Below are 17763 nucleotides of genomic sequence, written 5' to 3'. Positions count from 1 at the left end.
CTTCATCGTTCGTGGGCTGGTTCATTGGCAAACCACCCTCTCAGCCTGAGCCCCTGTCTGTATTGTAGTAATAATACTGACCTGCTATACAGGATTGCTTCCTTGCCAGTGTAGGTGCCTTGCCAGTATCATGTTTGAGGCGTTCCCAAAGTAAAGGATGGATTGAACTCTGATTAATAAGAATACACACAGAGGCTTGAACCAGCAAGACTCTGGGAAGGGCGCATATGATAGTCTCTCTCTGTGTCTCCAGCCCCCCTCGGCCCAGGTCGTTTTATTCACAAAAGAACTTTTTTACAGAGTGTTCATAAGAACCAATCAGATTTCTTCTGAGCATTTCAACAAACCCCACGTGGGGACAAAGTTAAACTACCAAAACTAATTAAGCATGGGGTAAACAAAGAACAGGACTACAAAGGAGTGCATTTGGCAACCCCGGAGGTGATAAACAAGCAATACACATGATAAGAAGGATGGCCAGGAGAACAGCGATCATTATCACCTTGTGAAACCTGTTTCCTGGCCTTAAGATTAACATCCTAGGATTAACATATCAGAAAGGCTACTTCAAAGAGACTTGCCCATTGTCTTTGATGACCCAGGATGCCTGCCTGGCTGTGTACGTGACTTGTCAAGAAAGAGAAATGGAACAGGGGTGCAGAGGTGTGGATTGATCAAGAATCATATCAAAATAGTTCAAACCCAGTCAACGCAATGCTTTCATTGCTGACACAGATGGCTTACTTTATATTTGTTATAATTCCTCATAGCAATCCCACCTGATCACTACAATGTTCACCTAACTGCCTGCTTTCCCCAGATTTTCACATTGGGGCCATGAGTTTCATTTAACATCCTAGAGCCAAAAAGGGTAGCAAAAACCAATTACATCTTATTGTGAAACTACTGCTTTACTTCATCAGGGGAGTCCTTCTTCATGGTCCCTATGCAGGATGTGCTATGGGGGCCAGGAAGGAGGGGCCTTTTCAGTGGTGGCTCCTCCCATTTGGAATTCCCTTCCTATGGAGGTGGGTTTATGGGTTTGGGCAGCTGGTTAAGACTCGCCTTTTTTCAGTGGGCATTAGGAGGAGAAAAGACGTGGTTGGAGAAATCAGCTGGTTGCTGCTGCTGCTGCTGCTGCTGCTGCTGCTGCTGCTGCTGCTGCTTTTAATAAATCACTGTTTTGTAGGTTGTTCTACCTCGTTGTGTACTTCAGGGACTGTGTTATTTTATGCATTCTTTTTTCCATGTTTGACTTTTATAAACCGCCCTTTGTACAAGCCACAGGGTGGTTTGGAACAATTACCCAACTGGATAAATGAACAAATGAAAGAAGTGGACTCACTATCAGGGTTTGAGTAAACACTTGCAATTAAGAAAACGAGCAAAAAAAGTTAAGATGTAATAATGGGGAAATAACAAAGGGTAAGAAGTAATGTGGAAAATATGATACAAAATTGGTAAGATTATAACAATATTTAATTAAAAGATTATAAAATGAAAGTAGAAGAAAACAGGCAGGAGAAGTAAATATATAATGAATCGGAAGAGGAGGTTTGGGGAAGTGGGGGGGTAGGGGTTTATATATCATTTTTTTAAAAAAAAACAACCCATTGATTGTGATGAATATAAAATCTGCAGAACTCAATAAAAACTATTTTAAAAAATGCATGAAATGAAAACAAAGTGAGAACATCAATGTATGTTACATATGCTTTATATAAGGGTCTGGTGACTTCTGTTTCAGTGCATCTGAAGAAGTGTGCATGCACATGAAAGCTTATACCCAGAACAAACTTATCTGGTCTCTAAGGTGCTACTGGACAATTTTTTAATTTATTTTGACTGTGTCAGACCAACACGGCTACCTACCTGAACATATGCATTCTGTTGATTATAATTTATTTTATATTGCTATATGAGGTCTCAGGAGAGAAAATGATCTGCTATTTTATATGTAAGTTAAGAGAGGTGTGCGCGTGTGTGCGTGTTTAATTTCTGTTGGGAAACCGCATAATATTAATATAACCTCAGTGGAGGTCTTGCTGTGGCATTGGAGGGGACACTTTGAGCAGTATTCTACTAAATAGTTGAGCAACTCAGAAGACTCCACTTGCAAAATGGGACTCCCTCCCATCTTCTCTCCCCCCATGTGACACCCTGCAGCACCCTCAGGTCTGTTCTGAAAGGTTGGGGTGGGAAAACTTGAATACAGTGGTACCTCAGGTTACATACGCTTCAGGTTACATACACTTCAGGTTACACACTCCACTAAGCCAGAAATAGTGCTTCAGGATAAGAGCAGAAATCAGGCTCTGGTGGCGCGGCGGCAGCAGGAGGCCCCATTAGCTAAAGTGGTGCTTCAGGTTAAGAACATTTTCAGGTTAAGTACAGACCTCCGGAACAAATTAAGTACTTAACCCGAGGTACCACTGTATATTTAGGGGGTAGTGTATTTGGGGGAAGAGCAGGGAATCCCCATTGCACAGGTGGAGGTTGTTCTGGTCATGCAAGCAGTTACTTATTGTGGCAGCTGAATGCTTTGGGAAGCATCTCCGGGACTTAATGATAAAACGAAATGATTCAATACGTTACTGGACACCTTGGAACAGAGGCCAGTTGTTCACGGAGCTGAGAAGCCATGACGTCACCAAGAACTTTCATTTGCCATCTGGACATACAAAAACCTCTGGAGTACTTTTGCATTTGTACAAAAACAAAAGGTCCTTCTTGTAATCAGCAGGGGAACAAAAGAACAAATGGACACAGTAAAGTAAGGCAGTGTAAAAAAATAAAAGCCCAAGATTTAACCAGATGTCTGGGGGAAGGGGCAAGACCGAAACCTGAGCTGGTGTTCAGTTTGCTGTTATCTAATATTTTGGTTGTGAAGTTGGAACAAAAGCAGTTTCTGTAAGCTTAGATGGGGAGGGGGCTATCTTCTATCTCTCACTTTCTCAATTTTCCGGTCATAATGTCAGTCTGCCCCAGTTCCACAGCCGCTTGCAATTTTTGTAAGAGTATGCATAAAAAAATCATATGCATGTTTGTTCTCGTGCCTCTGTATGTACCCCCAAAATATCCATTTTCATGACTTGCGCCATCCCAACATTTGCTTAAAAGCTTTGGTTAAAACTCCAGAACAGATTTAGGAGACACACAGGGCTTGAAGAAGGGGGAATCTTCCATTTTGCAAGGAGAAATCCTTGCCCTGATGGAACCAGTGACTTAGGACTGTAACCCCATGTAAAAAATAAAATAAAATACAATGACCTCTTAGAAACCAGGGGCTGAAAATCCAGCATTGTGATTTCCTCTCCCATCCATCCTCTAAGATCAAGAGCATGGAGCCTATGGCATCCCAGATGTTTTGGGAGCCCAGCTTCCATCAGCCCCAGCCAGCATGAAGCGCCCAAAGCCTTATGGGAACAAAAAGTGTACTCATGAATGCATCTCAAAATCTTCTGCAACCTTGGACTTCTCAGGAGACAAATTCACCTGGAAAGTGTTCCCAGAAAGTAAAACCACTGACCTAATAACTTATGTACTTCTATGTCCCATGGCTTTCATTCTCTGATTTATCCAGTAACCTGACTTTCTTTTCAAAAAATCACATTCCATTCAAACGCACACCACATGCTGCAATCCTCCCAAAAGTATACCAGTTTTAATGGCAGACCAATTATTGTAAACTGTATGGTGGATTACTTCAGCATAGAAAGTGCTTGTCTGTGTGCACACATCTGCATTTAGGAGATAATTTGAGATGAGGGGTATGGTGACCATCCCAATGTTGCTGGACTTCAACTCCCATTAGCCTCAGCAAGCAGGGTCAATAGTTGGGGACGATGGGAACTTTAGTCCAGGAATTTCAGGTTCCACTGCCCTGTGCTGAGCAGCAAGAGTTCAGCACCCTGGAGAGTTCCAATGTTCTGCTTCAGATGGGGCAAGGAACTGGGTGGGCTAGGGGGGAAGGGCCAGGAACTTGGAACCAGTGGCACCTCTGAAATTGCTGGACTCCCGGCTCCCATCAGCCCCAGCCAGCAGGGCCAATGGTCAAGGGTGATGGGAGCAGGAGCCCAATGTCCTCGGGGGGGGGGGGTGAGGCATTCCCAAAGCAAAGGAAAGATTGAACTCTGATTAATAAGAGGCTTGAACCAGCAAGACCCTGGGAAGGGTGCGTATAATAATCTCTCCCTCCACCCTCCAGCCCAGGTCGTTTTATTCACAAAAGAACTTTTTACACACTGTTCGTAAGAACCAATCAGATTTCTTCTGAGCATTTCAACAAACCCCACATGGGCACAAAGTTAAACTACCAAAACTAATTAAGCACGGGGTAAATAAAACAGAACTACAAAGGAGTGCATTTGACAACCCCGGAGGTGATAAACAAGCAATACACATGATAAGAAGGACAGTGATCATTATCACCTTTATGTGAAACCTGTTTCCTGGCCCTAAGATTAACATCCTAAGATTAACATATCAGAAAAGCTACATCAAAGAAACTTCCGACTGTCTTTGATGACCCAGGATGCCTGCCTGGCTGTGTACGTGACTTGTCAAGAAAGAGAAATGGAACAGGGATGCAGAGGTGTGGATTGATCAAGAATCATATCAAAATAGTTCAAACCCAGTCAACGCAATGCTTTCATTGCTGACACAGATGGCTTACTCTATATTTGTTATAATTCCTCATAGCAATCCCACCTGATCACTACAGGGGGGGCCACAGGTTCCCCCGCCCTGTGCTGACATACACAGGCCTAAAGGTTCTAACTTTGGAATTCTGATTCAAAATTATTCTTCAAAAAGAGGGTGGGGGTGGTTGAAAGCACTTCTCTCCTTGGCGGGGAGAACTTAGTTCTTCATGTTTCAAGATGAAGAAGGTTAGAGAAAAACAAGGGGTTGCAATCAAATGAAAGTAAAATAGTATTAATTTAAAGGGTGTGTTCTCTCCCTTGTGATTCCTAGAAACTGGTATTCAGAGGCAATGCTTTTAACACACCCACACTAACACCAGAAAAAAATGACCTTGTGGCTGGCCTAACTATGGGGAAGAAGAGGAAAATGGTTGTGAGCCGTGACTTGGTGTTAATGAACTGGTGTTGCCAAGAGACCTCTGCAGAGCATGAACAGAAACAAGTCTGTCCCAGATACGACTGCTCTGCAGCATCCAGCAGTAGAACAGAGTAGGAAAATAATTCTCTATGCAAAAAAGAAAGCAAAGCAGAAAACTAAGCGACACAGGAGGAAATTTTTAACTGATTAAGATCTTCCATCCTTGTGGGTGTTTTCTTTTTGAATAGAAGGCTGGAGCTGTGTTCATGGAAGCTGGACAAAATGTCAGGTAAGGTCAGAAGAGAGAGACAATGCCCAGTTAGGGTGCCTATGGCTGAAAGACAAGAATAAAAAGAGCTGCGTAATGTTGAAGTCATACCTTAGACCAGTCATTCCCCAAATGTTTCTGGACAGTGACACCCACCTTCTTGGTTCCATAAACTCGTCCCCAGTGCCCTATCTGGCCTTACCCTCTAAAAAGGATTATTCATTATAGTGGTTTGACAAACCCGCTAAGAAAGATAATAACCCAATAAAATTCAAAATAGTAACAACTTCACATTTATTCAAAATCCAGTTTAAAATGTTTCATCTAATTAATTCTACAAAACAGAAGAACTTGACCCAGTGACCCCAGCTTTTCAAAGTCTCTTAGCTGCCCCCCCCCCAGTAATGCCCCTGCCCCTGTGGGGTGATATTGCCCACTTTGGGATCCACTGCACTCAGACCTTATGCACAGATATTGTTGTGTATTTTCAGGCTTTTCTTTTGCAGTCAGGAGGTATAGAAACTTATTCCTTGTCTCATGACAAAAGTTTTGATTCTCAGGACTCTGAAGAAGCTACGCAACCCCACACCAGAAGACGGCGGCTTTGGGTTAACAGTACAGCATGTTTCCACCTTGCAACTTTTCCTAAACAGATTTCCAAAGACATGAGATGCCAGGTCTATCGAGGGATAGCGCAGATCTCAAAGTAGTGAGGCTGCAAAGTGCCCCCCAAAACAGGCTCTGTGTTGACATCTTTTGACCCTTCCGCCAAGTGGAAAGTGAACGCCTGCAGGAGGTTGGAGAAGAAAAGAAACATCTCCGTCTTGGCCAGGTGATCTCCCAAGCACACTCGCTGCCCTGTAGGAGAAGGAGAGAGATGAAGTCAGGCTGTGCACCGTAAGGACATAAGGAGAGCTCCGCTCTTGGATCAGGAAAAGGGGGACCCATCTAGTCTGTTCTCACAGTGGCCAACTAGGTGCCAATAAATTTACATCCATTGCCATTTGGAGAACTCTTAAATTGAAAAGCAGGGCATACCTTTCTTAGAAAAATAATATCTAGATCTTTCACAACACTTTTGCTCAGTATTGACACAAAACCCCACCACCCTCTGCTGCTGCTGAGGGCCTGAGGCTAAGCGCTCATTAGTGTGACGACTCCAGGCTCATCCCAGGGCATGAAGATGCATTGGGAGCCTAGAGGGGCAAACTGGATTCCCATGGGGAAATCTGCTGACCTGAGCCAGTGGCGGAACATCTCCAGGAATGGCTTAGAACAGGCATAGGCAAACTCAGCCCTCCAGGTGTTTTGGGACTACAACTCCCATCATCCCTGACCACTGGTCCTGTTAGCTAGGGATGATGGGATTTGTAGTCCCAAAACATCTGGAGGGCCGAGTTTGCCTATGCCTGGCTTGGAAAGTCCTCCTTCCCTGCCCCACATCTGAAACCCTGGAAAGACACCGCCAGGGTAGACAAGGCAGCCCCCGTGTTTTTATGAAAATGAGCCCCTCCTAAGAAAATATGTATTCCTCCTAGCCATGATAGCTTGTCTCCACAGCTGGAGAGGCAGCAATGCTTCCAAATACCAGTTGCTGGAAACCATGGAAGAGGACAGGGCTCTTGTGTTTGAAACCTGCTTTGTAGTGATCAGGTGGGATTGCTATGAGGAATTATAACAAATATAGAGTAAGCCATCTGTGTCAGCAATGAAAGCATTGCGTTGACTGGGTTTGAACTATTTTGATATGATTCTTGATCAATCCACACCTCTGCATCCCTGTCCCATTTCTCTTTCTTGACAAGTCACGTACACAACCCAGTTGCTTCGCCAGGCAGGCATCTTGGGTCATCAAAGACAGTCGGAAGTTCCTTTGATGTAGCTTTTCTGATATGTTAATCTTGTTGGGAATACTGCCAGGGAGATATAGTCCATCATGGCCCCAAGCCGGCTGCCGGACGTCCATCGATCTCCCGTAGTCACGCAGATCCAGCAATTAGCGACACGAAACCTCAGAAATAGAGGTCGCTAATTGCTGGATCTGCGTGACTACGGGAGATCGATGGACGTCCGGCAGCCGGCTTGGGGCCATGATGGACTATATCTCCCTGGCAGTATTCCCAACAAATCTTAGGATGTTAATCTTAGGGCCAGGAAACAGGTGATAAAGGTGATAATGATCGCTGTCCTCCTGGCCATCCTTCTTATCATGTATATTGCTTGTTTATCAACTCCTGGGGTTGCCAAATGCACTCCTTTGTAGTTCTGTTTTGCTTACCCCAGAAATATGTGTGCTTAATTAGTTTTGGTAGTTTAACTTTTCCCCACGTGGGGTTTGTTGAAATGCTCAGAAGAAATCTGATTGGTTCTTACGAACACTCTGTAAAAGTTCTTTTGTGAATAAAACGACCTGGGCCGAGGGGCAGGGAGAGATTATTATACGCACCCTTCCCAGAGTCTTGCTGGCCTCTGTGTGTATTCTTATTAATCAGAGTTCAATCCTTCCTTTACTTTGAGAACGCCTCACTGCTTGAAGGCATCTCACAGGCATCTGGTTGGCCACTGTGAGAACAGAATGCTGGACTAGATGGGCCATTGGCCTAATCAAGCAAAGCTCTTCTTATGTTCTTATGTTCTTCATATATGCCTTGGGCAGCCTTAGGCGTGCTACTATGTCTTTCAGCTCCCAACAATGCAAAGCAAAACCCTCAAGGAAACCACCAAGATTTTGTCTCCAGCCTTTTCATCTACCTAAAGAAAATGGAATGAAGGCTTCTGGACAAACGAAATTTCCGTCCTTGTCAAGGAAGTGGTTGGGGTTGAAGCTTTCAGGCGTCGCCCATTCGTTGGGATCGTACAAGGCAGAAGCCATGTTTGGAAAGATCATGGTGCCCTGGGAAAAAAGAGTCAGAGATTCAGTCCTGCCTTGCTCCAGGGAAGCAGACCATACACTCAGCTTTCAGTTCAGTAAAACCCCTCTCTCAAATAATTGCATGATTCGCTACCAAACTGGAAAAGCAGAGGGCTCTGGCAAAGAGAGATTCAATTGGCCTCTTATTGGCCAGAGATAATGCTCTGAGCATCTTCACCTCTCAGGGATGGTGCAACATCTTCTGCGATGGGGAAAGACACAAAGGCTGTGTGGACACCATACTTGTACAGCACATTTAGTGACGATGGCTTCCCCCACAGAATTCTGCGCACTGCAGTTTATTGAGGGTGCGAGGGGCTGTAGCTTCATTGTGGGTAAACTACAGTTCCCCTGATTCTCTCTTTTTTTTGTAAATGATATTTATTGAAAGTTTAAAATTACAGAAAAAAGTGGAAAAAAACAAAGAGAAAAAAGAGATTAAACAATACAAGTCAATACATATAAAAAAGGAAAAAAAGAAAAAAAGAGAACAAAACACACAATACATCAAGACCAAAAACAAAAGCAAAAAAATTAAAAATAGATCCAATATTTCCATATCTTTATCTTTCATTAACTTGTTTCATCGACCTCCTCACACCTCCCTTTTTTGTATTCTAGTTATTAATTATTTCAGCAAATCCTTTCCATCTTTCACTATTTTCTGTCATTTAATTATCTTAATTCATTTTAACCTTATCTTACCATAAAAAACCCTAAAACTTAAAATTTATTTGTACATAACTCCTTATAACATTTCTACTAAAGCCATATAGTTTCATTCCAACATTTTTCTAACACTCATAAATTTTACAATATTTCTCTAAATAAATTTTTAAACTTTCTTCCAATCTTCATCCACCGTCTCTTCACCCTGGTCTCGGGTTCTGTCAGTCTTTTCTATCCATTCCATCTAGTCCATCAACCTGGTGATCTCCTGTCCGAGGCTCTTAACTCTTTTCCATGTCCCTTCTGCAGGTCTTCTTCATATTTATACCTACACTTTACTTTGTCTTCTGCTGATCTTGCTCTTAATTTCCTTCCTTTGTCACTGAGGAGTAGATCTCGGGTAGACTCCAACCTAACAATGTCTTTATCCCTTCTCGACAAGTCAGCCCATTCTACATAGACAGGGCCAAAATCCAAAACATATTTCAAAACACGTTTCAAATTCCCTCCAAAGCTAAAGGCCCCACCACTCCAATCTCCCCCTGGCCCAAAACCAGATCCCAAAGGCCAGAACATCCCTGCATAAGGGGATCTTTCCAACTCTCCTTCTCCAATCCAAGCGGGACTCCATCTCTCCAAATCTGGCTTTCTCCAGATTCAGTCTTCAAAAGCAACAGCTTATGCTCATACAAGGCCGAGGCTCTCTCCACTTGTATTGCTTGAGGTTCAACAACAACCTCCTCCTTTGTCTTCTCCACAGGTTGCCATGTCAAAGCAGATTCCTGAGTCGGTTCCTGAGTAGTTTCTTTATAAGTATTCACTTTTTGTCCCAAATCAATCCTTTTTTGTCCAAAGTTGTCAATGCTGGTAGTCATCACATCCATCTTCTCATGAAGCTGTTCCAATAAGGCACTTGTTTTGCAAAAAGCAATCACTAAGGCTTCTTCTGTCCACATTCTTGTCCAAGGTCAAGTCTAATTCTCACGGTCTTTAATCTCTACAGCTGGAGACTTCCCCAGCTCCACTCCTGCAACAGTTTCAAGAGCTCCCTCTAGGGGAAACAGTTTCTATTTGTATCTGTCTTTTTTTAAAAAGCGGGTCCAGCAACAAAGTTAACAAAGTTAATTTCGATTTTCAGATATTTTGCTCCTTTCAAGTGCAAAAGGAAACATTGGAATCAATATGTTTCTCTTGTTTAACTATCTGTCAACATACGTTTTATTCACAGTCAATGAACTTTCCCAATACATCGCTCCCTGGCAGCCCGTTCCCAGGTTCAAAACGGTGGTAATTTATCTTTCTTCACTCTCTCTCCTGCAGGCTTAAACAATCTAAACTTTCCCCCTCTTCTCCTGCTTCCAAGGGGGGTTTAGTGATTTTAGCCGATGGAGATTTAATCCTTTACAAAAAAACTTTCCAGACTTTAGCTTGCAATGTCTTTGCTTCAATCTATTTACAAAAGCGGAAGGCGGACTTCCTGTTTGGAGCCTTCCCGCTTCGGTGCCAAATTAAAGATGTTTAGTAATCCAATTTTCCATTCTACTCACGGGTAGTTGTTTAAAGTCCAATTGTCCACAGGAAAAAGTCAGCGCTCTCCGGCAACAGCAATGTGGCTTCACTTCGTGAAAAAAGCAGTTGATTCGAAGCACCGCGCCGCTCACCCCACGTCACTCCGGATCCCCAAAACTGGGTTTCCCCGCGAGTAGGGGAGGCGCAAAAGGTGCCAGCCGAATCCCACGTCCACAGGTTTCTCCCGCCTGTGGTTTTTAATGGGTCTCCGCCTCGCCGTGGCGGTCCAGACCCTGATTTCCACGAAGCAGATTCCTCCCGGTCAGAGGAAATCTGCCATTGCCGGAGGCGCTAACCCGGAAGTCCCAGTTCCCCTGATTCTCTGGGGGAAGTCATGTGCTTTAGATGTACGGTGGGCAGAATGTCATTTCCTGCCCAATAAGAAACATGGCCAGGCTTTTCTTTGATGGTAGAACTAAAAGTGGTATCTGATAAACCTCTGCCGCATTTTCTTAGACATTTGAAGGAAGCGGGGGATGTGGGCATTGGAGGTTCACTTACCCTCTTAATGGTAAACTGTCGAATCATGGTGTCCTTCACACATAACCTGGGCAACCCAACTGCAATGATGTTGCTGAAGCGCTGGACCTCATGGATCACGGCATTGGTGTAGGGCAGCTTCTTGCGATCCTCGCCGCTGATCATTTGACCGGGAGCCACAACCGTGTCAATCTCCTTCTGGATTTTCGCTGAGTGGAATCCAAACACATTCATTTATTTACACACAAAAAAAAGCGCATGCAAAACTTTTTAGAAAATTCATCCCAACACAACGGTTGGTTGGCATGAAAGACAACATTTTGCTTTCTTCCACGTCATTCAGAAGACGCAGCAGTTGAACATCATTTGCACAATTCGAAAGTGGTGCAGCATTACATCATCTCACCTTGGATGTCTGGATAAAGCACCATATACAGAACTCCCCAGTAGAGAGTGGTGCTGGATGTCTCTGTTCCACCCAAGAAGAGGTCAAATATACACTGGATCATGTTACTTTCATCGTAGGCTGGTTTGGGCTGGTCTTTCGTCTGCAGAAGAGAAGAAATAGAAAAATGGGCACAGTTAATGTCACCCTTGCAGCTGTAAATTTTCAAGGGCTTGCAGCTAAACATTCACAAAGGAGCATTTCCCAGCAGGAAGAAAAATACAAATTCTAATTGGGGATGGAGCAATTGCTCAAATTATGGAGAAGAGGATGAGGACAGCACATCCTGAGCAGTTCTGGTAATGAACAAAGAAGCTACTTACTTTCTCTATCTGAGCAAGGTAACTATAAATGAAATCTTGAGGGTCATCTGGGAGTCCTGCAATCTGGTGCTTGTTGATCTCCTTCCTTATGAACGAACACACAAAGTCTCGGGCGGTCAAGGCCTTCTTGTGAGGCCCTGGGATACACTTCATAAGCCAGGGCATGACATTATAAATCTGGGGAAAGAGACATGAACAGATGGAGGTGCGGAGAAAGTTGCTGCGCAGTATTAGAGCACCTGTCCTGTGCACAGAAGGGGACAGGTTCAATCCTTGTCATATCCAGGTAGGTCTGGCAATGTCTCCACATCTGCAACCCTGGAAAGTCGGTGTGGACAATACTAGCTGGAACCGAGGTCTGACTCAGTGTGAGGCAGCTTCTTCATGTCCAAGGCAACCATGGGATCGCTTATCTCTATATGAACCTTCCCAAGCAATGTTCAGGTCATCTGGGAAAGCCCTGAAGAGGCTTAGGTGACAGCTACAAGGAGCTGAGCCTTCGGTGGAAATCCCTCCCTAGAGAGGCCTGCCACACTCTTTCAACTATAGGGCCGGTTGAGGCCCAGCTGCTTCAGAAGGCCTTTTAGGTAGTAGGCTGAAATAGGATACCCTCCAACACATCAAGGCAAAAAACCGGGTGCAGGTCTTCCAGGGCAAGTCATGTGACCCATGCGAGAGCGTGGCCCTGAGATTGCAGTGCCCAAAATGGGCACCATGCTCTCATGAGAAAAAGTGGGGTGTCCCGGTTTTATCAGGACACTTGAAGGGTATGAAATAGTTCAATAATTTCTGAATTGCACCAGAAAATACTTCCCATAATTGACGTGTGAACAGAACATGAATCAAGTTTGGTTTGGGGTAGAACTTTGAAAAATTTCTAGCTCATCTTCAAGTTCACTTACATGTATTTAAAAAAAACAAAAACTTTTTGGACTCCTTGGGCCTTCAAACTTAATTATCATAATTGTTGGGGTATATTGCAATTGTTAAATATCATAATAAATATGGTTGTATTTATTTTCTAAGGAAATTCTTCCCTCACCACAAACTGTCTAGCAAAAGTGAAACCTTTTACTGCTGTTCCTTTCAGGAAAGGAAATATTGAAAAGCAAAGCAAAATAGCGGCTTGCTTACGTTGTGACCGAGACTGCCAGCAAATTTGAAAATGGCCTCCATTGCTTCCAGGAGCTCGTGAAATTTCTTGTCCTCGGTTGAGAAGCGATGCCCAAACACCACAGCGCAAATCACGTTGGAAACGGCGAGGGTCAGAGCGAAGGACGGATTCATGGGTTTCCCTGCAATTGGAATCATCAAGTGCCCATTTGTGAACAATCCTGTCAATGTAGCAAAAGAAGCAACAACCAACCTTTGCTCACCTGGTGTCTTCCAGATGTTTGGGACTACAATTCCCATGAGTTTCTGGATCCAGCTTGGTCACGGGAGGCTCAGATAGTTGTCGTGGCTAGAAATGCCTTTTACCAACTGAAATGAGTATGTCAGTTATGACTGTTCCTGGACTGGGAAAGCCTGACCAAAGCAGTTCATGCATTGCTTATTTCAACGTATGAATGCTGCGACACAATTGCTGCCAGGAGCGAGGCCTTGTCAGCATATGACATCTGTGCTCAGAGACCTGCAATGGCTGCTCATTTGCTACCCAGACAAAGTCAAGGTGTTCCCGTTAATATATAAAGCCCTTAACAACTTGGCACCTGAAAGATCGCCTTACCCAATATATGCCTAATTTGTAAGAACTCCTTCTTTTAGTTTCTTCCTATTTCCACCACACTTTGCTTCCTGTTGTTGGATAAGTTGTTTTTTGTTTGGTTTTTGTCCAGGGTGGGGCAGGGGCTGCTTTAGGAAAATTTATTTGTTGTTATTCATTATTATTGTTGTTGTTGTTGTTGTTGTTGTTGATTAAATTTCTATACAGCCTTTCATCCAAGCATCACAGAGCAGTTTAGAAGATAAAAACACAAAAATCCATGACATAATTTGTATACCTGCAGGTCTCAGGGTAGCTACACCACAAAATCACAATATACACAAAATACATAATAAAAACAACTCAATAAGCCAGCCCAAAAGTTACAAAATAGTCAGCCAGCAATGCAGGATCTGACCCCAAGATAATTCCTACACAGCTGGCTATTTTGTAATTTTTTGGCTAGTCTGAATAAATATATTATTTTTGGGTGAGATGTAACCATAAACAAAAATAGCCAAAGTGTGTGTTGGCGAGAGGTGGTGTGGGAGATGCTTCAGAAGAAAAGCCCCAGTGTGGGCCGTGATGTGATTTCAGAACTGCAGAAAATTTAAATTCAGATGTAAAAGAGAAGTGTTTCTTTCATATTACAAGTCTGAGATATCAAGAAGTTCTTATCTCACCCATGCTTATTGTTTCAATGTGAAGCAGCATCATTTGATTCCTGGGTAACTTAATTGCCTTGCAAGACCAAAATATTTTGATGCTGAAATTCTCTCATTGAGTAATGTGGCAACAGAGATATGGGGACACTTTTCTGGTTTAATCTGAGAAATCAGCCATGGCCTCTGCACTCAGCCAACCCATGATGAAGATCTGAAGAGCCAGCAAGTGGCAGCAGTTAGAGTATGAAACTAAGATTTGATAGATCCAGACTCACACACCCTCTCAGCCTTGAAGCTCACAGGTTGACTTTCATATATCACTCTCTCTCACCCTAACCTACTTCACAGGGTTGTTGTGAAGGTGAAAATGGTTGGGGGTAAGGAAGATCAGTGTATCCTGCCTTGAGGTCCTTGGAAGGAAGCTTGGCTATAATCGCAATAAATACAAGTATCCAGTGCTTTTTTTCTGGGGGGACGCATACCCCTAAACATTTTGTGAATCTAAGTTTGGCCTCATTGAGGGGCAGTATTAGGGTGCAGTATTAGGGTGCCCTAAACATTTTTAAGGGGGGCGAAAGCACTGCAAGTATCTATTACAGTTCTTCATACAAGGTTTGAAAAAAAAATTTGGTACACGATTTCAAAAACCTGCTGGTTTTCCCTTGGTCTCCAGCCAAAGGTATTTTGTTTGGTGTTTTCGTCTCCTCTTTGAGAACAGGAGAAAAAAGCAGGTTAAAACTGGAATCCAGTGCAATCAATATTTATGGCTTGCAACCATTGGTCAAATCAGATGCCTATTAGCACAGACATAAAACATGAATAAATGCATGTTCCATCTAAGATGCAATCAAAACTAAGGTGAACCTTTGGAGAATGAATGACTATCTCTTCGACGACCAAAAAATTATACAAGATGCGCAAAAGAAGTTGATGGAATATTTTGTGGATAACTGTAATAAAGGTACGAAGATGAGTACAGTCTGGGATGCAAGCAAAGCGGTGATGAGAGGTTTTTTTATACAACAGAATTCAGTTAAAAAGAAGAACAGAGAGAAAGAAAAGAAAGAAATTCTAAAACAAATAATGGACAATGAGCAAAAATTAATTAAAAAACCAATCAATTTAAAAATCAAACAAAATATTAAGGTTCTGCAAACACAATTTGCTATGATAATAAATAAAGAGGTGGAGTGGAATATTAAAAAGTTAAGACAAAGAAATTTTGAATTCGCTAACAAATCTGGCAAATGGCTTGCTTAGCAAATTAAGAAAAGAAAAGAACAAAGTACAATCAACAAAATTATGGTGGAAGGAGAAGAGATAGACAATCTGAAAGGTATTAGAAAAGGATTCCTGGATTTTTATAGACAACTATATAGAAGCAAAAAAAAAGAATAATATGAGGAAAGTAGAGAGATATTTAAAAGAAAAAGAGGTGCAAAAGATCCCGACAGAAAAGAAAGACAGACTGAACACTCCAATTGATAACGAGGAGATAAAAGAGACTATAAAAGAGTTGAAAAAAGGAAAGGCCCCTGGACCAGATGGATTTACATCAAGTTACTATAAAGAGTTGAGACAAACCTTGACGGCACCGTTGAAAGAAGTAATGAATAATATCTTGAAGGAAAGAGACATACCGGAGACTTGGAAAGAAGCTTTAATAACCTTTATCCCAAAGCAAGATTCAGACTTAACACAAGTAAAGAATTATAGGCCGATTTCATTGTTGAACATGGATTACAAAATTTTTGCAGGAATAATGGCGAAAAGAATGAAAAGGGTACTACAAGAAATTATTCATGAAGATCAAGCAGGTTTCCTTCCAGGCAGGCAGATGAAAGATAATGTTAGAAATATAATTAATATTTTGGAATATCTGACAGCCAGGAATGAGAAACAAGCAATTCTGATGTTTGTGGATGCTGAAAAGGCATTTGATAACATATCATGGGAATTTATGTTAAAAAATTTAGAATACATGGAGATGGGGAATGATTTCTTTAATGGAATAGAGGCAATTTATATGGAACAGAGAGCAAAATTGATTGTGAACAATGTAATTTCAGAAGAGGTGAAAATATCGAAAGGTACAAGACAGGGATGTCCTCTCTCACCATTGCTGTTTATACTGGTTCTGGAAGTCTTTCTGAATTCAATTAGGAAAAATGAGACAATAAAAGGGGTGACAGTAGGTCAGAATGAATGCAAAGTTAAAGCCTTTGCAGATGATCTGGTAATAATGATGGAAGATCCGATGAAGAGTGTAACTGAAGTGTTATAAGAAATTGAACAATTTGGTAAAGTGGCAGGATTTATACTAAATAGGAAAAAAACTAAAGTTATTGTAAAAAATATGGATCAAAGTGTGGCAGAAGTAATGCAACAACAAACAGGTATTGAAGTGGCGAAAAAGGTAAAATATTTGGGAATATGGCTAACCCCAAAAAATATTGACCTGTTTCAGAATAACTATATACCAGTGTGAAATGGAATTAAGAAAGATTTGGAGGTGTTGGGAAGGATGAAACTATCCTTTTGGGGTAGAATTTCAACGATTAAGATGTGTGTACAACCAAAGGTGTCATTCTTATTTCAGATGATTCCAATATTTAAGGGGACAATGATTTTTAGAGAGTGGCAAAGAGTGATTTCAACATATATCTGGCAGGGTAAAAAGCCGAGAATTCAATTTAAATTACTAACAGACGCAAAAGAAAGAGGAGGCTTTGCCCTGCCAGACTTGAAACTATACTATGAAGCATCATGTCTCTGTTGGTTAAAAGAATGGATAAAATTAAAGAATACAAAACTGTTGGATTTAGAAGGATTTGATAACAGATTTGGGTGGCACGCGTATTTATGGTTAGAGAAGAAGAAGAGTCATAAAGCTTTTGAAAACCATATCTTCCGGAAATCGCTAATTGAAGTTTGGGATAGATATATCTATATCTATCTATCTATCTATCTATCTATCTATCTATCTATCTATCTATCTATCTATATTGGAACCAGGAGTTCCACACTGGCTGTCCCCATTAGAGGCCATGTGTGTAAAGAAAATTAATATGAGAGGGAACTGGATTACATATGGAGAATTGGTGATTAAAGAAGGAGAGAAATGGAAAATGAAGCCATATGAACAAGTAAAAGAATATGTATTTGATTGGTTGCATTACTATCAAATAAACGATATGTTTAAAAAAGACTTGAAAGAGAAGGGTTACATAGAAAAAGATTCAAAATTTCAAACAGAAATAGTAAATAATGATTGTAAGACACTGTCAAAAATGTATAAAATGTTGTTGGAAGTATACGATGGATGAGGAAGTTAAGTTGGTAATGATTCATTGGGCCAGAGATTTCGGGTATAATATACATTTTGAAGATTGGGTTAAAGTATGGAATGATAATTTGAAGTTTACAGCATGTACCACGTTAAAGGAAAATGTTATGAAAATGGTATATAGATGGTATATTACACCGGTTAAATTAGCAAAAATGTTTAAAATTTGTAATAAGTGTTGGAAATGTAAAGAAAAAAAGGAACCTTTTTTTCATATGTGGTGGGAATGTAAGAAAGTGAAAGGGTTCTGGGAGAGGATATATAATGAGTTAAAGAAGATGTTGAAATATACTTTTGTAAAGAAACCAGAAGCCTTTCTCC

The 17763-nt window shown here is 41.7% G+C and overlaps 1 protein-coding gene and 1 long non-coding RNA gene across 3 annotated transcripts in view; one reads left to right on the top strand and one right to left on the bottom strand.

Moving 5' to 3' along the window:
* Positions 1-196: 196 nt before the first annotated feature.
* LOC310707281 (cytochrome P450 2J4-like) overlaps positions 197-17763 on the bottom strand; it is a 28582-nt gene continuing 11015 nt past the window's right edge. Inside the window, exons 4-10 of one of the 2 annotated variants that reach the window (XR_014526415.1) lie at positions 12861-13021; positions 11727-11903; positions 11365-11506; positions 10980-11167; positions 8081-8222; positions 4432-6187; positions 197-502 (exon numbers count right to left, since the gene is read on the bottom strand). Coding sequence is in view for 1 of the 2 variants with exons in the window: in XM_083504287.1 (XP_083360413.1) it covers positions 6009-6187; positions 8081-8222; positions 10980-11167; positions 11365-11506; positions 11727-11903; positions 12861-13021 (989 nt within the window). In the remaining variant the exon portion in view is untranslated. Of the gene's footprint in view, positions 503-4431; positions 6188-8080; positions 8223-10979; positions 11168-11364; positions 11507-11726; positions 11904-12860; positions 13022-17763 lie in introns of those variants that run through there. The other variant, XM_083504287.1, reaches the window with a different exon arrangement.
* LOC310707474 overlaps positions 6678-17763 on the top strand; it is a 68535-nt gene continuing 57449 nt past the window's right edge. The window contains exon 1 of the long non-coding RNA XR_014526482.1: positions 6678-7150. This is a non-coding gene — a long non-coding RNA (uncharacterized lncRNA). The remainder of the gene's footprint in view (positions 7151-17763) is intronic.

Source organism: Podarcis liolepis, assembly GCF_965112155.1.
Source record: "Podarcis liolepis genome assembly, chromosome: 5".
In the NCBI taxonomy this organism is placed as follows: Eukaryota; Metazoa; Chordata; class Lepidosauria; order Squamata; family Lacertidae; genus Podarcis; species Podarcis liolepis.
The sequence above is the reverse complement of the archived record's forward strand: the minus strand, read 5'-3'. Positions and strand labels throughout refer to the sequence as shown.